At 54.4% G+C, this 20,427-nt stretch overlaps 1 protein-coding gene and 2 long non-coding RNA genes across 8 annotated transcripts in view; 2 read left to right on the forward strand and 1 right to left on the reverse strand.

The window, feature by feature from the left end:
- The window catches only part of LOC114619560, a 2,181-nt gene extending 1,674 nt beyond the window's left edge, over nt 1–507 (forward strand). Inside the window, exon 3 of the long non-coding RNA XR_003711191.1 lies at nt 284–507. This is a non-coding gene — a long non-coding RNA (uncharacterized LOC114619560). The remainder of the gene's footprint in view (nt 1–283) is intronic.
- The window catches only part of Kiaa1671 (KIAA1671 ortholog), a 108,944-nt gene that overhangs the window by 41,048 nt on the left and 47,469 nt on the right, over nt 1–20,427 (reverse strand). The window contains exon 1 of one of the 3 annotated variants that reach the window (XM_028765376.1): nt 8,567–9,364. The exons of 1 other annotated variant lie outside the window; for it this stretch is intronic. In XM_028765376.1, the coding sequence (XP_028621209.1) occupies nt 8,567–8,848 (282 nt within the window). In that variant the 5' untranslated portion in view covers nt 8,849–9,364. Of the gene's footprint in view, nt 1–7,993; nt 8,115–8,566; nt 9,365–20,427 lie in introns of those variants that run through there. One more of the 3 variants, XM_028765377.1, reaches the window with a different exon arrangement.
- LOC114619559 lies at nt 7,487–10,330 on the forward strand. 4 transcript variants are annotated; one of them, XR_003711190.1, is made up of 4 exons: nt 7,487–7,851; nt 8,198–8,280; nt 8,570–8,839; nt 10,219–10,330. It is a non-coding gene; the product is annotated as an uncharacterized LOC114619559 (long non-coding RNA). The 4 variants fall into 4 exon arrangements; XR_003711189.1 differs by adding an exon at nt 9,203–9,613 and having other exon boundaries at nt 7,495–7,851; nt 8,198–8,839; XR_003711188.1 differs by adding an exon at nt 9,514–9,613 and having other exon boundaries at nt 7,512–7,851; nt 8,198–8,839.

The raw sequence follows: 20,427 nt of genomic DNA on the forward strand, positions 1-20,427 counted from the left end.
ATACACCCCATCCAGTTCCATGCAGGCAGCTCCAACTCCCACTGGGAACCAAGGTTCCCTTTACAGATGGGGAAACTGAGGCTCACTCAGGATCCGGCTCAAGCCCACAGACAAGCAAAGCAGGGGATCAGAATCTGAGGTGGCACACTGAGGATTCTCTTAAAGGTCACCCCAGAGCATCCAGCTACAGGTGGGAAAACGAACCCCAGAGCCAGCACTGTGGCTGGGAGAGGGGTAGAGTCGAGATGGCTCCACTGAGCAACGCCTCTCACGGCTTCCCCAGGCTTCCCCAAGGCAGCAAACGCCTTTCATCAGCGGCCCCTCACGCAGAGGACTACAAGGCTGCCCAAGCAGAAACCCCTGAGAGGCTCATTGGACTGCAATGGCTAGCCACGATCATGGACAGCCCCAAGTCCATCAAGGAAGAACTGGCCAAGCTGCTGCCCTGGGCAGTGTTTATTCTGGCTCCTGGGGCTTCAGACCTTGATGGATAATAAAGCCATTTACTCAACACAAAGTGGGAGTCTCTTCAAACCCAGCACCAGAGGTTCCAGGACCTTCTTCGCTCTTCCTGCCAAAAACACATCTGCTGAGGGTGGAGAGAGCAGCTGCCTCTACACGGTCCTGTACCCACCCAGTTCTCTCTTCAGAGTAAAAGGCAAATACCTTGACGAAAAGAACAGGCTCTCTCTCGGCTACTCACTGAGTAGATGTGGAATCGCAGGTGTGCCCTGGAGGCCCCACGGAAGAGCTGCTGAGAGACAGGGCAGGAGCTGCCAGGGAGTTACTCACTTTGGCATAAGGCAAGTACTTGCATGTGAAGCCCCACAGACCAAAGAAGGGAGGGGTGCTCACAGACCGTGAAAGACCTTTGCAGTGGGGGGGTGTGGAAAGGGTTGGGTTTGTCGACTTCCCGTGTGACATGGGGGTGGCCTGGAATAATGATAAAAGCCACACTCCTTGCTGCGTGACTTTGGCTAAGTCCCCTGCTCTCTCTGGGGGCTCTGGAACCAGCATGTCATTATCCTGATGTGCTCGAGGTTGGACATCATGGCTCTGCAGGAATCAGGTTCTTTAGCTAAAAGTCAGGCAAAAAGTATGGCTTTGCCCAGGGTCAGTAAGCTGAGGAAGAGGAGGAAGAGGAGGAGGAAGAGGAGGAGGAAGAGGAGGAGGAGGAGGAGGGGAGAGGAGAAGAAAGAAAAGGAAAAGAGAAAGAGGAAGAAGGGGAAAGGGAGGGGGAGGGAGAGAAGAAAAAGAAAAGGAGAGGAGGAGGAGGAGGAGGAGGAGGAGGAGGAGGAGGAGGAGGAGGAGGAGAAAGACTACGACAAGGACAATTATTCGAAGACAGAGGAAACTTTGGATACAATTGGATACAAGCCTCCAGCCTGAGCATCAGGTTACCGCTTACCCCTAAAGGGATGGCTGGTTCAGAAGAAACTTCACAAACTTTGTCCTTTTCCCTTTCTATTTTTGGTGGTGGTGGTGGGGTTCCTCAGGTATCCCAGGTTAGCCCTAAATTCATTATAGCCAAGAATGACCCTGAACTCCTGACACTTCGGCTTCCTCTCTCCCACATAGGATTACGGGTGTGTGATACCACACTCAGTCTGTGCAGTACTGGGGATCAAACTCAGAGCTTGGGGTTCATCTAGGCAAGTACTCACACCACGGAGCCACACCCCACCCCAGCTCAGCCTTCACCAATTTCCAGTTCTTTGTAACATCCGATGCAGGGTCTTCCTTTCCAGGGGCAGGGCAGTGGGACAGGAGTCCTTGCCTAGGGACAAGCCACTGTGTGTGGAGTTCACCGTGCCTCACGGTGCCTCCCACACATGAAGACAGGAAGACAGGAGGATCGGAAGCCAAACGCTTTGGATACAATTGGATACAAGCAACCACTAACCCCCAAAGGGATGGCTGGCTCAGAGCCTCTGCGATCCTGAATACAGGCTGCGGACACAGCCTTCTTCATAGGCAAGAAGCCCCAAGAGATAAAAGCATCCACTAAACCAGACCCTGGGTAGGTTCCTTAACGATTCCCAAGGGTCTCAGTGAGAAGTATGTATCTGTCACCTAGTGCTGTGTAACAAAGAGCCTCAACAACCATTCTTGCTCTCACACTGTTTCCAGAGCTACGGATCAAGGAGGGCATCTGATGAGTGACTGCTTCAGAGTTTCTCACAAGGCTGGAGACCAGAAGTCGGCCAACTCCAAGTCTCCCCTGCAGTCTGGGGACTTGCTTTCAGGTGTACCCTCCCAGACTTGGAAAAGCCAGTTCCCCCAGTGACAGGTGACATGGGGCTTCCAATTCCTGCCCTGTGGGCCTCTCTACAAGGCTGCTCCGGGATCCTCTGGGCATGACAGCCACTTCTACAAAGTAACTGCTCTAAGACAGAGGAGCATCTGCAGAAGAGCTCACCTCAGCCTTGACACTGGTGTAACAGGACACCAGTAAGCACGGGCACAGGTGCCTGCCAGTGTCTGGCTGCTCTGTGACAACATGGCAGCGTCAGTCACGACAGCAGCAACCCCTTTGGGGAGCCCTACTACGTACAGGGCACAGTGCTGTGTATCCCTCGTGCATGACCGAATGTAAGTCATCTTTACCACAGCTTCGGGGAGTGGGGGTAAACCGAGGCATAGAGAAACCACAAAATCTACCCAGCACCTCAGAGGGAAGCCAGAACCAGAATTCAACTCCCAGACCCCGGGTCCCCACCCCAGAGGCGGCTGGGGACAACCTAGGAGACAATGACTGAATAGTGTGTTACCTGAGGAAGACCTCTGAGAGGACCTGCCAGAACTCACACTTTCAGACTGTCCTGGTGGAAGAGTGGGAGGGCCAAAGTGGCTCACACCTCACACCCAGGGGACAGACAGCTCTGTCAGACAGCTCAGATCCCCTATAGGTTCCACAGCCTCCCAAAATTGTGCCACCAAGGGCACCCAAGGACTCAGACACACGAGTCCAGACTTAACCCCTACCCGCACCACTGCTAAAAATTAGATTAAAAACTTACAATTGAGTTAAATTCCTGGAGAAGGTGATGGTTTGCTCTTGTTCCTGACAGGGGCTCGCTATGTAGCTGAGGTTTTGCCCACTGAGAGCCCTAATGGTAGGGGAACTGCTAAAATCCTAACCTTTGTTTTTGGCTCTTTGAAGCAGAGTGTTCCATAGCCCAGGTTAGCCCTGAACTCTCTATATAGCCAAGGATAACCCTGAACTTCTAGATCCACCTCTTTAGTAGTAGGATTAAAAGAGCGAGCCGCCATAGCTAGAAATCTATCATCTTGTTATCATTTACGTCTGTGTGTGTACGGTGAAAACACCACAGACCAGAACACTCCCCCAGCCAGCTTCAAGCGGCTGTGGCTTGAGGGCATGCGTCTGAGGACACCGCAGTGTTTACACCACAGGAATGAGCAGCCCTTCGGGACCGACTGAGGCCCGTGCAGCACTGAGGTGACCTGGCTGTGAGCCGGGCCCACGGCTTCCTCAGGCTACCCCAACACAACGCTCCCAGCGAAGGGGAACATTCCAGACTTCCTGCCTGACTTGACTTGCTTCCCGTGGAGGAAGCAACAGGCTTTTGTCTGTACAAAACATCTCATCTGTAGAGCGGCAGAAGTAGACAGGAAGTGAGAGCCCTGGGGCCTGGGACATAATCCAGAGTGTCCGCAGGCCACCCTCTGCGGCCTTCCCACAGATGCCCAAGTGTCCAGACAGAGGACAGGGACTGGAACTCAGGAACACAGCAGGGCGCTGTGGCACCTGGAACCTGCCACAGCTCCTGCTCTCTTGAACTGCCTATATTTCTCTGAGAGGAGACGGAGGCTGCGGGTTTGTTTTGGAAAGGAAAAAGAGGAAGGAAGCAACTCAGAAGCCAAGTGGATTTCATCCTTGGGAGAGCGTGTGAGCCGAGTTTTGTGTTTTCTCACGTTCCTGTATTTTCCACATGGAAAATGAATACGCCCCGCTTTGGGGGCAGAGGGATCAGCAGGAGCCCAGTGGCTCCCTGGGGAGCAGCCAAGTCTTTTGTCCCTACCCTGCCTGTAACTCCAGAGGCACCTGCTCTGCGACCCAGCCTTGGGCCCCTCAGGGGCCATAAAGGGACCATTGTTCTCTTCGAAGTGACATCATTCTGCCGCCAGGATGAAGAGGACCTGAGCTTGGGAGGGGCCTCGCCAGAAGAAAACTGTCTGTCCTGCCTACCGCCCATGAACAAGTGACATCATGCCAGGCCTGGGGTGCAGCTGGAAGCCTGGATACCTGACCAGGGGGCTCTGGGAGAGGGAGGAGGGGCCACATGGCTGAACTGAGACCTCGCTTCAGGGTTGGCATCCAGGAGAAATACAGAAAGTGCCTGGCACATAGTAGGTGCTTAGGAGATGCAATGTATCTGTACCTGGTGCACAGAAGGCCCATAGTGGATGCTTCGGAGATGCAATGTATCTGTACCTGGTGCACAGAAGGCACATAGTAGGTGCTTAGGAGATGTGATGTGTCTGTATCTGATACACAGAAGACACACAGTAGAGTAGAACATGCGACAACCATGTTGGGAACACAGTAGGTACTCAATAAACAATCCTTTCCTCACCCAACATTCTGCACAGGCCCACAATGACGACATCACTTTCTGGTCCGAAATTCAACCAGTGTTCCCAGCCCTGCATGGCCAAGCTCTGTCACCATGACTACCCTGTACCACTCACTGAGCCAGCCTCCCTGGCTTCTGGGGCTCTTCTTGCACACCAGCCTCAGCCTATCTTTCAGCGCTCCATCTCGGGCCTTCCTTGGTGGGTTTAGCATCCCCTGAGACTCCCTCCACTGCTCCTGCTGCCCCTGAGCCGCCTTCTCACTCACTTCCTTTGGAGCGCTGACAGCCCAGTCACTTGTGGTGTGCTTGCTTCCTATGCCTGTTTCTGGTGGCCCTGAGGGACAGAGATCACTCAGGTGTCGGGGATGACTGGGGACAGGATACGGTCTCTTCATTTTCTAGTGCATGCTCATCCCAACTCGCCCAGGACAGGACGCCGGGCTTCCCGTGTCCTAAGTCCCAGTCACTCATTCTCCTTGGGCCTCAGTTCACTCCAGGGCAGAGGTCATGACTGAGGGGGTGGAAGGGAAGCGGGGCCAGGCCACAAGGTGAGAAGTCACAGCTTCCTGAGCCAGGTGAGGCAGGGCGATGACCTAGCCCTAGAGCTGCTGGATGGACTGCACTGGACGGGGAGGGCCAGCTGTGCTAACAGGACAGTGGCCCCCAGGAGACATGTGTGTCCATCCTACACAACACTGACAGCCTGCAATGCTGTGCCAGCCTCCGTATGGATCTGAGCATCTCTGGTTTTGGTGCCCATGAGGGGTCCAGAACCCATCCTCATAGCTAGGAAGGAGATTCTTAAAACATGAGGTGAACTCGAATCATCTACCAGAGAAGAGACAAGGGGCCCAGTTCACAGATGGGAATGGCAAGACAGGAAGGGTCGACAGGACTTGGCTAAAGCCACTTAGCCAGCCTCCCTCCACCACACACACACACACACACACACACACACACACACACACACTCAGACACAAAAACTCACACACATACACACAGAGAGACACATATTCATAGACACACACAGACACACACATACACACATACTCACAGACACACTCTCACATACACACATGTACACAGAGATACACATACACACACATTCACACACAGACACACTCTTTCACACACACATGCACACACACTCATACAGACACATACACACTCACACATATACACACAGACACACATATGCACACACACAAAGATACACACAGGAACACACAGATACACACATACAATACTCATCTAGACACACACTCTCACACATATGCACACAGAGATACACACACGAACACACACATAGACACACACTTACAGACACATGTACACACATGCACACACACAAAGATATATAGGAACACACAGACACACACAATACTCATCTAGACACACACAGAGACCCACACTCTCACACATATGCACACAGAGACACAAACATAAATACACTCACAGACAGATATACACAAGATATACACACACGCTCACACTCTCTCACATACACACACACAGATACACATACACAAACACACTCACAGGCACACACACATACACAGAGACACATATTCGAGCACACACACAAAGATACACACAAACATACAGAGACACATGCATACCCCCACACACACACACCTCATTCTTCCTCACGCCCAAGCCTACTGACACGGACACACTTCTGTGTACTTCTGTGTCCCCCAAGTCCCCGTTGTGCCCCTCTCACCCCCAGGTCTCTAGACCTCTAACGTGCCTGGCTTTTCTCTGCACAGTGACCCTTGCTGCCTCCCGAGGCCTGGACAAAGTACTGTGTCTTATTTTCCTTCTTTCTTATCTGGGACAGCTAGAGGCCGCCATCAGCCAATGACTTCAAGGCTGGCTTGAGATCTTTCCAGCCGGGCTGCCACAGATCCTCCAATAGACACAGCCAGAGGCCCCTTTCTGGATGAACGGAACTGAGGGGGACGATTGCCTGCCACCCCACCCCCTCCTGCCTGCATGCATAGCTGCTTTAGGAAGCTCCCACCCGGAAGACAAATATTTACGTTCTGATTGAAAGGGGTGTGTGCAGATTCTCCACTTCGTTGGAAGCCTCTGAAGGCATGGTTTTAGAGAGAGGGCTTGTCTGTCACACACAAACCATACGGAATCCAGGGGTTACACCCAACCACTTGGCGGAGCTCCTTGTCCGCCAAGCATCCCATTTCTCAGAGGGGAAGACAAAGGCATAGAGAGGACAAAAGGCCGCTGGTCCCTGGTTACCCGAAGTAACTCAGCTGGGAAGAGGCAGGCTCGTATCCAACCACACACAGGAGAAGCTACAGCAATCCCCATCACACAGAGTAGGACATCTTGGCACCTGACAGACTTACAAGTGTATACCCACTATGTGCCAGCAGGGTGCTGACAGCATCTCAGAACAAGCGTACGGTCCCCTGACCGGACAGAGGAGGAAACTGAGACTTAAGAATTGGTTGAGCCGTCTGCGGTCATACCACCCTGAACGCGCCCAATCTCGTCTGATCTAGGAAGAATTGATCGAGCCAACGCCAGCTCTGCCCACCGCAGAGCCAAGGCCAAGCGGAAGTGGGAAGACCTGGAAGCCCACATTAATTCAGGATGTATTTACACTGCCGGGTGCCCCCATGACTGTCAAGTCACTCACTTGTCTGTCTGAGGTGCTGGCCTGTCACTGTAAACACACCCCACATGAACAGAGGCACAGAGACTTAGGGTAGCATCCAAAGTCACACAGCATGTGAAGGGCTGGGGGCGGAGGGCAGGGAACAGAGCCAGCAATCCTGGAGAGGATCCTGGGGAACTGAACGGAGCACAGAGGAACAGATGGGGCAGAAGGAGACAGATCTCTTCCTCCTGAGAATGGGTGGGCCTCTATCTTGTGAACTCAAGCCCCAAAGGACTGCAGACTCCCACACAAGGATGCACCCCTGACCAGCCTCACAGCTCCTGGCCTGGGTGAGCCCCTGCCTAATGACTCAGTCACTCAGGCCAGCAGTGCCCTGCCGAGTCCCCATAGCTCTGAGGGCAATTGTGAGCTCGCAGAGGGTTGGCCCAGAGTTTCTTGCCCAACACTGTCACATAACCACACTGGCTCTGGGGACAAAAAGGGCTGACTGAACCCATGCCTGGCCTTGTACGCCCCTGAGAACTGGGACAACTCATCCAGGGACAGAGGCCAGCTATCTGAAGACACCACCGGGCACTGCAGCTAAGCTCGGTTCTGCTTGGTGACGTGAGTGTCCCCGAAGTCATTAGAGGTCCCGGAAACCCTCTGCCAAGAATTGGGCAGGGAAGCGTTCTTCCTGCTTCTCTCTCTTGGCCAGACTTCCCACACCTTGCCCCGTATGCCCACGCAGCCACCATTCCAGGCCCACCTGATATCTTGCCCAGATTCTGTTCCCTGGTCTCCCAGCCCTTAAGAGACACAGCATAGAACCCGGAAAGCTGGTCCTACGGTCCACCATGGAAGGGCTCCTCAAACAAGCCTGAGCTTCCTGGACAGTGGGACAAGCCACCTGCCACCTGGTCCCCTATAGCTCCTCCCCTTGGAAATCACTCAGTGTCTCACTTTTGAACAGTGACAAGCGAGACTTAATTCAACACGCAGTGACAAGACCACTTGGTCACCATGGGGGGCAAGAGGAGAAGGAGCAGGTGTCAAGTAAGCTTCCCTAAAAATAGCGATGATGCCGGCATGCGGTGGGGGCGGCAGTGTCCCCGCTCAGCCCTGCTCACAGAGAAGGAGCCGGGAGTCCATTCCCCACCGGCTTCAAGGAGGGGGTTCTGCACCTGCAGAGCAGCCAGCCCAGCCTACTTCCCCCTCGGTATCCCAAGAGCCACCCTCACTGACAGGAAAAGTCGTTCCCTGAGGCAGCCTGGAGTCAGCCCCCTCCCGGGAGTCCGAGCGTTGCCCTGCTATTTTAAACCACACACATCCCCAACCTTACAAGATCAGGGGTCTCGGAGTCCGGCTGTCTCTTCCTGAGGGATGAGAACCTCTGCTGGCTGCGTGCGGAGAAGCGGCGGAAGGACTCTCGGCTCCTCGAAGCCAGATGTCTGAAGGAGGAGGTGCGCTTGAACGGGGTGCGACCAGCGGACTCCCCGCTCCGCTCGGTGCCCACCGTGGCCGTCACCAAGTGGAGGGCCTCTTGGAAGGACCGCCTCACCGTGCCAACCCACTGAGTCATATGTGTCTGGGCCACCGAAAGCTTGTCACCCAGGTAATCCATGGGGCCAGCCTGGAGGAGGGGGCAGGCGGAAGCAGTTAGGAGGCCAGCACTGCCAGGGTCCTGGTCCTTCTGTCGGCGGCGACCGTCCTTGGGAAGCAGTTCTGGGCTCCGATGGAAAGCCCGGCAGAGCACATCAGCCCAAGTAAAGTAAACATCGCCCGACAGGCATCCGCGCGGGTCACAAAATAGGGACGGTGACGGGTCAGCAGGGGGTCACCAGCAGGAGCCTCGAGTCAACCAACCAGGACGTCCAGTTCTAGTCCCCAGGGCCAACCCTGATGAATTCAAGGAGCAGGTGGCGGCGAGGAGCCGGGCGAGGGGGCTGGCACCCCGAACTCACTTCCGTCCATGCAGGGAGAACTCCCGTGCACACCTGGGAGCCACCGCCCACCGCTGTCCCGCTCTCCCTCCGGGCTCTTCTCACCTGAACTCAGGCTGGAGGCTCCAAACCCAGAGCCGAACCTGCCGGCCAGCAGGCAGCGCGCTCACTTCCGGAGAGGCAGTCACCCAGCCCGGGTCCCCTGGCCCGGCAGCCCGGAATGACATCAGCCCCCTGTCTTGGCGAGGGGCGAGCAGCCCAGGAATGCAGGAGGGGCCTCTCGGGAGGTGGCCGCCCAGGGAGCTGGCGTCAGCCCCAGTTTTTTGTGTTTTTTTTTTCCCCTAAGTCTCAACTCGCTCGCTCGCTGTCCCTCGGGGACTTCATGTGCCAGACTGCCTACCCACCCCGGGCAGCACCGTGCAGAGACGCGGCTGCCGGGCGTGCGGGTGAGTGCGAACCGGAGTGCGCGCGTGTAGGGGCATGTGCGTGGGAGGCGCGGCTGCCCCCGGGAGGTGGAGGCGCCCCTGCCGCTCCAGCCTCAGGGCCTTCAGGTGGAGTCTGAGAACCTGTGGCTGTCAGTCTGTCTCCCTCTCCCGGCGGCGGCAGCGCCCTTCGGTTTCCTCTCCCTGCCGAGCTCCGAGCTCCGGGCTAAGCCTCCCCCACCAGCTCCTACCCCCTCTTATCCGCTCAGCAGTCCCTGCTGCTTCTCCCGGAGGATGGAGGATGCAGGTGACTCGCCCTGAGCTTCCCTCACGGGTGGGTCTGGGGCTGAGGTGCCTGCATTTTGGTACAAGCACGGTTGCCATGGCAACTTGGGGGCATAGCATCTGCCCCTTTCCCTAGGCTGGGCACACGGAGCCATGGGGATGATTCATGTGTACCGGGGATCACATGAGCTCACTGTGTTTAACCCTTAAGGGCTGGGGCTTGTGGGGGCTGGGGTGATAAGAGAGAAGAGGGTGTGCACTGGACAGGGAGGGGCATCAGCACAGTGGGATTCTGGACCTTCCAGCCGGGATCTAACACCCCCACCCCTCTCTTCCTTCTACAGGTGAAGAAATACCAGCTCAGGGAGCTGGATTCACATGTCCAAGGTCACACAGCAAGAACGAAAGGTACTCTTGGAAATGCCCCCTCCCCAAGGCTGTGTGCGGGCCTGACCCTGCCCCACCCACCCACTGCGAGGCCTCGAAAATATTGACTTTTCGAAATACCAGGCCATATCCAAGGTTGACATCCACATCAGCCCAACCACCTGGGATGATCGCTGTACCGCCCCCTCACCTCTGTCCTGAGGAAATATTTGCTCTCCCGACACCAGACTTGCCAAAGTAAGGTTATCTTGAAGGCCCCTGTGACAGACAGTGTGTACAGGCTACTGCCTCCTCTTCCTCCTCCTCATTCCAAGACCCTGTGGTCCAGGCATCTCGTTCAGTTAACAGTGAGAGTGAACGCACCTCTGCCCCGGGGCCCTGGGCTGTGGAGGGTGACAGGGATGTAACAGAGCTGCTGACTGACAGCACCTGAGCCTGATATATGCTCAAGGGAATTCCATGAAAAGGGGAGACCGAGGCCCAGACAACTGAGGCTGCCTCCCAGAGGCCCCTAGGAATCCCAGTACCCTTCCCAAAATGCATCAGGGCATGTAAAGAGCAGCCATGTTGGATGCTCAGGTGGAGAAGCCCACAGGGAAGAGACTAGGGGTCCAGCTAAAAGCCAGCACCATGGCTGGCCATGGGATGGAGGCAGGTACCTGCCCTCAGTCAGACGAAGAAGACAAAAACTATGGTCAGTTTCCTGACTAGAGTCATCGAGAGATAAAAGGTCACTCAGCCAAGCTGGCTTCAGTCTACTGATCACAATAAGTGTAAATGTCCTGAGGCAAGCCAGTTCCACAGGGTACTGTGGAGACGAAGACAGGTTGGCTCACAATGGAGGGAGGGCCTCTGACTGAGGTCGGACAGTGTGTCCAGCAGGTAAGATGTCACCCCAGCATGCATGCCAGCAAGCAGATGAAGAACCATGCCAGGGGAGGGCCAGTCCCCTTCTCTACCTGTGCCTGGCTCCTTCCCTGGCCTTCAAAGGCGGCTACAGCCACAATCAGCCACTCACAGCAAATTCCAGCTCAGGCCACTTCACAGACTTCCCAGGTAACCAGGGACAGACCAAAGATAGGAAAGGATGGGCAGGCCCTCCAGAGATGGCACCCCAGGAACCTTCTGACAACCGGGATCGGGCCCAGGTGTGACAGGCTATCTGGACGCAGAGATCAGGACCATTCCAGCCTTCGGAGGGAAGGGGGGTCGGGAGAGGCAGGAGACACATCTAAAGTGATCACAGCTACTGCCAGAAAGGCTGCAGGAAGGGTGCGACATCCATAATCTTTCTTATGAAAGCTAAACACCCCAGATGAAATACTGCCCTGTGGGGACAGACAGACACGCTGAAGCTGGGGACCAGGTTGGGACGGGCAGGTGCCATCTGCTTTGAAAACACCTCCGACCCACAGGTTTTATGAAGATGATAGCTCCTCCCCTGTCCCGGGCATCATTTAAAATGACTTGAAAGTGTTTGGAATTAGGGAGGCGGCGGGTGTGTGACTGTTGACCCCCACAGTTCATGACGGACGTTCACAATCCACCTCGGAAGGAAGAACGCACAGGGGCTGATGTTAAAAACATAGCCATCATAAAGTGTCCAAGTGGGACACAAGAAGCCGGGTGCTCAGCCGAAAGGGGCAGATGGGCTGGGGAGAATGGGGTATCTGGATCCAGAGGAGGAGGAGAACTCCATCATGTGGACACTGCCTTTCCGATATTGATTCTGTATTCTTCATGGTATTTTGCTTTGACTTTTAAAAATGACTTTTTTTTAAAAAAAAGTACTCATTTAAAGTATTCTTTATTTTGTTCACGGACTGTTTCATTGTTTCCCAGTACTAAGTAATGGCTCCACGGGCCGTGCCCAGCCTCCTGCCCTGCACTGGACTTGCTGAATCAAGTCACAGTCTGCAACTGGCTTTAATTAGCCACTGAGAAAGTAACTAAACCTCTCGGATTTCTTTCACAGATGAAACCACCAAGTGTTTCCTTGTCATGGATGTGATTGGTTGACCCCTTCCTGTCCCCACATCTAGAGGGCGCACTTGGTCTTTTGCCCATGGGTCCAGTGTACCATCCCTAGAACAGTCTGGCTCAGAGTTATACAAAGGGTGACCATATACCTCAGTGACCAGCCAGCGAAGAACTCAGAACCCAGGTCCCCTGTCAACAGGGAGACCAGCCTGGGGCCATGGTGGGGGCAGAGCTCACCAGACACCTGTGTGTCCCCAACTATGTCACTGCTCAAGTCTATGGCCCGGCCTCCGAGATAGCCACCACCACAGTCCCCCAATGTCTCTGCACATGGACACCAGGCCCAGTGGACTCCACGCTGCCACCCCACCCCGTCAATACTGTCGCCCAAGCACCAGCTGCACTGGTGTACAAACACCAGTGCACCCTGTCCCACACCATGTATGATGTCACAGGCAGGATGATGATATCACTGTAATGCAATACCATATGACCTCATAGTGTTAAGCCATTACATCATCAAATTATATCACACACCATCATACTGCCTCACTGTCACTGAACTGTGTGTCTCTGTTACACCTCATCTGCTCCTGCCAACAATGCAGGAAGCTCTATCCCATTTTACAGATGGATAGCACGAGGCAGGGAGAAGGGACGGACATGGCCGGTCCAGTGTCACAAAGCTGTAAGCGCTGGAGTCACCCTCACTGCACAGAAAACACCGTGGATCTCAGCTTTCGGCCTCCTTTGGAGGGACAAGAGCAGGAGAGAGCCGGGAGCCAGATGCTGGCTGCTTGGTCTGGCTTTCAGTGTCACCACGTGCTCTGGGAGTGGGGCTATAAAAAGCGTCACTCCTGAAATCTGGGGCAGCACAGGCGTCCCCCCAGAGGGCTGTTTCTGCAAATGCTATTCTCTCCAGGAAACTCGGGGGACGCCGCAGGCATCCTGAAAGCAAACTGTATCTTCCTTACATAAGGAAATCTGCAAAACAGGGGACCTGTGGGGACCGGGAAGGAACCGATGATGCCGACCACAGTGTGACATGAGGCAGAGGGCCCAGGGGTCTCACGAAGGGAAGAACTTGTCACTCATTCATTCATTCATTCATTCATTCAACAGTTATTCCACACACACCCAATCTGACACGGCACAGAGCTATGGTCGCTCCCTGTGCAGCTGAGCCTCCCTCTCTAAATCTACAGTACTAAAGGAGAAGCCCCCGTTCCCCCAACAGGCCACCTCAAGCCCAGGGTGGAGGATGTGTGGCACCATTCCTTCCCAGACCTGGATTGAGCATACACCTTAAAGATTTTTTGGTCTAGTGAAAAGAAAAAGCCAAAGAGGAAAGGCCAACAAGGTCTTGACTCTGGAGGTTGACACACTACATATATCCCTTTCCAGAGTGAAGGACAACTTCTCCCTCCTCCTCGATTCCCTCTGGCCTCAGCCCAGGGCTGTTTCCCACTCTGCCCAGGAGGTCTCTTCCCTCACTCTCTTTCCATTCCTTCCTGGGCCAGGAGAACAAGCCAGGAAGTGGACTATTACTCTGTTGATAAGAACACTGTAATAAAACTATCAGGCAAAGGTGTGCACAGCTGGGAGCTGCCCACACCTCTCATCTCATTTAACCCTTGGAACAACTGCTCGAGTGAGCACTGGTGACTTCCGACACAGTCACCGTCACTACCGGGCAGTGAGGCACAGAGAGCTCCAGGACCACACTCCTCACTGAGCGGGTGAATGAGACTTGGGATTTGATCTCAGGCTCCTCTGCCTTCAGCACTTCCCTGCCTCTTTCCCTGATACCTCAGTGTAGAAGCCAGAAGTCACACATCACACCAGACCCTCAAGACGGGTTAGATCAGCCCCGAGTCCTTTTCATGACTATGGCTACCAATCTGTGTGACTCTGAGTTCCCAGGGCTCCTCATGACACCAGCAGCTGCTGACAAGGTCACACTGGGTGCTCACCCCGACCCCCTTCCAGCTAACAGCCTGGAGATGAGTCCCCAGGTGCACACACGGAAGATACTGGAAGCCAGAGAAAACCCAGTTTCCTTCCCTCTGATGGAGCTTTGTAGCCCCAGACCTGACCTGTAGCTTGAGGTCTCCTCTGAGACTAGCTCACTTATGCCCAATAGCTGTTCACTCAAGCGAGGCTGTGAAGGGGTTCATGTGGTTCTCTCAGGAGAGTCCCTGCTGGTCCTTGTCAATATGCTGGAACATAAACCAGCAAGGAGAGAGGGCCTGTGAAGCCAACAATCAGAAAGATCAGGCCTTCAGGGTCATCCTTGGCTACACAGGGAGTTTGAGGCCAGCCTGGGCTACATGAGACCTAACCTGTCTGGTGAAGCCCACTCAATTTAAAGGGGTTGAGCAGGGGTTTAGGACAGTGATTTCTCAGTGGTTTCCTACAGGGTTGTCCCTCTCCCAGAAGGGGGAGATAATCACCATGCCAGGAATTCTCTATAAAAATTTTATTGCTTAAAAAAAAAAAAGTTAAGCAAATCCAGATGGTTTGGCCCAGCAATATGGCCAGCCCTCCGGGAGGAGCGGACAGGGCTTCTGAAGGGATGGTCACGGCTCTAAATCTATCGTCTCGTTCAAACGCCACGCCCCCGCCACGCCCCATGCCATGCCACGCCCCATGCCACGCCACGCCCCACGCCACGCCACGCCCCCCGAGACCCTAGACATCATCTCAGAACCAGGCCACACTTGCATTCCCCGGGCCCCACGGGAAGTCCATCAGGTGCTTAGCTTCCTTGTAGCATGTGGTTGTGACGCAGACTTCATCAGGCTGCGACTTCCCCGCATCGATTCGTTTCATACTTGTCCTAGACACAGACCGGATAAGTCTCTACCTGGACATCCTACACTGTCCAAGGCTCCGTTCGGCTCCACACCTCTGCAACACTGTTTCCTCTGGCTGGGACACTCTTCCACCCCTCTCACTCCTGGTCCAAGATCAGGATGTGTTCTCTAGACAGCCTCCTCCTCCGAGAAGCCTCCCTCAAACGACTGAGCACATACCAGGCCATGACTCAGTTTACCAACCAGTTGCTGAGCCCCCGGTGACAGTTGGGCTGCATCTGGCGCACCCTGCACGCTCAACAGACACTCCCCACGCCCACCATGTAAACAGCCATGACTGAGACCTGAACCAACCCACAGAACTCCCAGCATCCCTAGGCCAGTTCCCATAGCAACAGGGAAGGAGTTCTGACACGGGGGAAACTGTAGCATCTTGGCCTCTACCTCTAAGTCCACCCAGGTTATGTATAACCACGCCAAGCACTTGGCCACTTCCTTGTGTCTGCGTACCAGGCATCATTACAGAGGTGCACTGTCAACTTGGGAGAGGGAGGGGATCACCCAGAAAGGAGGACTTTCTAGAAACAGCAGTGTGTGGGCCGTCAGACTCCAGTGGGAAGCAGTTCCTGCACTGTGGGATGCTGGGGTGTGGCCCTGCTGTGGGAAGGCAGGTCTACGGTCAGCGGCCTCTCACTGAGGAATCAGGAGGGCAGGGCCCAGCACAGACAGGAGGGTTTCAAACACTGTCCACCTGCCTGGCACCCAGAGCGAGCTGCACATCAGTCTTCTTTCTACCAGTAACTGGATTTCAGGGTTTTGGATCAATGAGCCACGGGTAAGATTGGAGGAGATGCCTGGTGATTGATTGAGAAGTATTGATTTCTGAGCTGTCAGTAAACCACACTCGCCTGAGCTACCCCCGAGCAGCACCGCAGGATCTTAGGGTCACAGTAAAGAAGACAATGGGTTAGGAGGAGTTTGAGGGATACAGCTGGGGTGATGCTGGCTGTGGAACCGGCTGGCTAACAGCACTGGCAACTGAAGTGGTAGCCAGCTACTGGTCGATGCTTACTGCACTGGGTGTGGACCAGCAACTACCTCGATCTGGCTTCGGTTCTCACCAGCCTCCCTGGCAGATCGACCTGTCACTCAGCACCTGAGGCTGGGACTCTTATTGAGAAAGACAGATCACAGAACCTTTCCGTTGCTGGGACATGTTCTGATGCTCATTGACTAAGGTTCCAGAAAGGACACTGTGCTCACATTGGGGGGCACCTCTTCCCTGCCCCACACCCTGGTTTTCTGTCCAAGTTATGAGAAATCTCAGGGGTGAGACAGACAATGCTCAGGGGAGCCAGGAAGCAGTGAGGAAACCACTTGGGCTGGTGGTGGGCGCCTGTAGCCGCAGGGTCCTCATGCTGCTGCAGGGACGGCCACCTCCACCCCGGCATCTGGTTACCAGTTCTGGGCAGACCTGGCCTTGAGATGTTCAAAGCCGACTGCCTATGTGGCTCACGGAGCCACCACTGGTCTCTCTGGGTCTTTACTGTGTAACCTCGGGCAAGTGGCTTGCCCTCTCTGCTTATGTTTGGTAAAGAGAATAAAAATTACCGGTGCATGAAGAAAACAGGTGTGTGCATCGTAGAGGCGAGGAAACAGGCAGGAAGCAGAGGCTGGAGGATGTCTATTTGGAGGGCAATCTGAGTGTGAGACCCATGCTCCACCCACCCTCTGAGTTGCCACAGCTCGGTTCACAAGGGAATGATGATAACCACTGTGGTGTCTGTGACCAACTCCATCATTTTATCCCGGCTCCCCTGACCCCGCCCCTCTCCCTGTGGCTCAATGCAGCAGCAGCAAACTGCCTCCTCCTGGCTGCTGGAGGACAGGCTTCTCACCGTCTCCTCCAACACACACACACACGCACACACACACACACGCACACGCACACGCACACGCACACGCACTGTTCCAGAAGACACCCTGGGTCATGTCCTAGCACATTTCAGCACATAATCTTGACAGCCAAAGTGCAAGCCCTTCTAGACACACACACACACACACATATATACTCAAACTCTCTCACACAGTCACACACTCTCTCATACTCACACACACACACTTTCACAGACTTGCACTCTCACACTCAACTCACACACTCACATTCTCTCACTCTCACACACTCTCACACACTCTCACACACTCTCACACACTCTCACACAATCACATTCTCACACACACTCACACACACACACACACTCTGTCTCACACACACACACACACTCATACTTTCATACACAGTCATATATACGCCTCAGGACAAAGTGAGCTATCAATCCCCAGTGCCCCCAATCCACTACAGCTCCCCACAAGCCTGCAAACATCCTGTTCCTGAGTCTGAGATTCCCTGAGCCCAGACCACCTGCTCAGAGCGCCTGCGCCCAGGCTTTGCCATCCCAGGGTATGGTTCACCTGTCCCATTCTGCCTCCCTGAGGGCGCACAGGGGCTGGGAGGTGCACAGTGTTGGTGGACTGACCTCATAAACAGAGCCTGGAGTGAGGGAGGACGAGAGGGGCTGACTGATCTGTTTGTAGCGTCATGCCACACCCCCACCCTCACCCAGCTCCAAGTCCCCCACTGCCATCCAGGAGGCAGCCCGGCCACCGTCTACACTCAGGCCTCCAGGATTGCCAGAGCACAGCTCCCTTGTATCTTGTAAGGGCTGACTACCATAACCCTCTAGCTTCCTGATCCTTGCAGGGGACACCTGAGCAGCCTGATGAACAGAGAGCAGGGAGGAGCCTCCCTCTCTCCTGGCCCAGCCCTCACAGTGCCGCCAAGCCTTCCTGCGATGGCTGGATCCTTGGCAGCTATTTTGGGGCCGTTCTGTGGTGGAAATAACCAGGATGGGAAGAACCTAGGCTGATCCACGGATTCGGGACTTAAGATTATCTCTGGAAAGTGCCAGATGGTGACTATTTTGGGCTTTGCAAGTCACATGTAGCTTTTTTTTTCTTTTGCAACCTTTTAAAGATGTTAAAACTCATGCTTGGTTCGCAGGCCGTATCTGGCCAACACAGCCCAATTCTGGTCCTCACCAGGAAAGCCTCTTCATCGCTTGGCCGCATGTCACGAGGTCAGGTCATGTTCAGCCTCAGACAAAAAGGCGGCCAGCGCTGGTGAGGACGTTGGTCTGGTGACTCTGAGACTGGAAATACAAACAGCCGTGGATTCGCAGGTTCTGGTGAGGACCGGGGAGGACCTGGCTTATATCCAGCACGCAGCGAACATTACCATCAGAACGGCAGACCCAGGCCCAATCTACTTCTGAAGCCAGAAAATTGGCCTCCCATTAATCTGAAGCACCCTCCTCAGAAGAGCTTGACCCCTGCTCCGGGGCTCCCCTGAGCCCTGCTCTAGGGCTCATCTGCTCTCCCCCCTCACTCTCAGACTTTAGCGCTACCTCCCACCACAGTAGGACCCATCTTCCCTGCCACCATCAGACAAGCTCCCTCCCCCTTCAGACAAGCTCCCTCCCTCATCAGACAAGCTCCCTCCTCCATCAGACAAGCTCATCCCTGGAAGAGATTAGCGATACCCTAGTCCCACTTCCCGCCACAAGCTCTGGCCCGGCCACTTCTCCCAACTCCCAGGCTCCAAGGTACCACTGGCTGTGTTTGGGCACAAGTGTGGCATTCTCCCTGGTTCCTCTTCTCCACAACCTCCCTCCTGCTCCTGCTTCCATGTGAACTTGGTCACTACTACACACTTCCCACGCATGTAAGCACTGAACACCAATTTCCAGGCATCCGGTCTCTCCTGTTTGACCTCTCCCCCATGAGCTTTATACTCCTGTACCCCACCATGCACTGTCCACTGATGGCCTTCACGTGACCCCACCCAGAACGCACACAGACACTCCGCCTTGTCCTCCAAAGTCCCACTGCCTCCTCCCTCACACACCACGTAGCTGGGCACACAGGCAGCTGGGCCTCAGCCCTCTCTGAGTTGCTGCCACCCCAGGATCCTCCCATGCCTGAAACCCCTAATTGGGGAAGGTATCTAAATGTCACATCCTGGCAGCAAGACACGTCGGCTGAAGGTCTGAGCAGGCCGTGTGTGAGAGAACAAGGCTCCCTGTGCCCCTGTAGCCATAGCAACTGAAATCTTCAAGTATGATCTTATCTCTCTCTCTCTCTCTGACTTTGCATGTAGAAACTTTGGAAGGCAATATTCAGGCCCTTTTCCCGGCAATAGACATACAGAAAACACCTCACTCGGCCAGGGCACTGCACTGGGCAGCCTCACCTCATCCTGTCTGGAGTCTATGAAGGAAAGGCTCAGAACCATCAGTGAGGACACACAGGAAAGACCAGGACACTGCTCACTGTGAGCTAAGAGATCACTGCTGTCCAGGACTCCTGCAGCCCCAGAGAGCCCAGGGTCCTCATAGGAAATGGCCCAGAGGTCAGAGAGAACCTTGCCCAGCCTCTGTGTCCCTAAGTCCTCCCTACACAGCTCATCCCCAGCTCCAGCCAAATGGAGAACTATGGAAGCGGGTGCCATGCTGTATATTAGCGAGGATGAGTGTGCCTCTCTCTGCTCATGAATGTGTAAGTGACAGCTGCCCGTGTTCCTGCTTAGACGGCCCTCAGTGATGGCTGACCATGAGAGGGTATGCTACAACAAATCCTTTCTCCCCAAAGCTGCTTCTGGCTACAGCATCTTACCCAGGCATAGACATGAAACCAGGATTCTCATAAGAAGTGACCAAGGCCAGCAGGTGCTCACCGAACAAGTATGTAAGCAGGAAGCTGTCACAGCTCCTGGTGGGGGTGAGGAGGCACCCAGGGATTCCACCTTGGAGCTTGGTACCCACACAGCCCTCAGTAAATGTTTGGGAAATCATGACAGCGATAGCAAGATGGCTATGCTCATCTCTGTGTGTGTGTGTGTGTGTGTGCCTCTATCTGTGTGCATGCGTGCCTGTCTGTGTGTGTGATTATGTGTGTGTATGTGTGTGTGATTATGTGTCTGTGTATACATGTGTGTGTATGTATATGTGTGAACGTGATTGTGTGTGTGTGTGTGCCTCTGTCTGTGTGTGTGATTATGTGTGTGTGTGCATGTGAGTGTCTGTGTACATATGTGTATGTGTGAATGTGACTATGTGTATGCATGTATCTGTATATGTCTGTGTATGTCTGTGTATATGTGAGTGTGTGTGCATGTGTCTGTGTGTCTGTGTGTGTGTCTGTGTATGTATGAGAATGTATGTATGTCTGTGTGTGTGTCTGTGTGTGTATGCATATGAATGTCTGTGTGTATGAGTGTGTGTATGTGTGTGAGAGTGTCTGAGAGTCTGTGTG

Source organism: Grammomys surdaster, unplaced genomic scaffold (assembly GCF_004785775.1).
Source record: "Grammomys surdaster isolate TR1022 unplaced genomic scaffold, NIH_TR_1.0 164, whole genome shotgun sequence".
NCBI classification, from domain to species: domain Eukaryota; kingdom Metazoa; phylum Chordata; class Mammalia; order Rodentia; family Muridae; genus Grammomys; species Grammomys surdaster.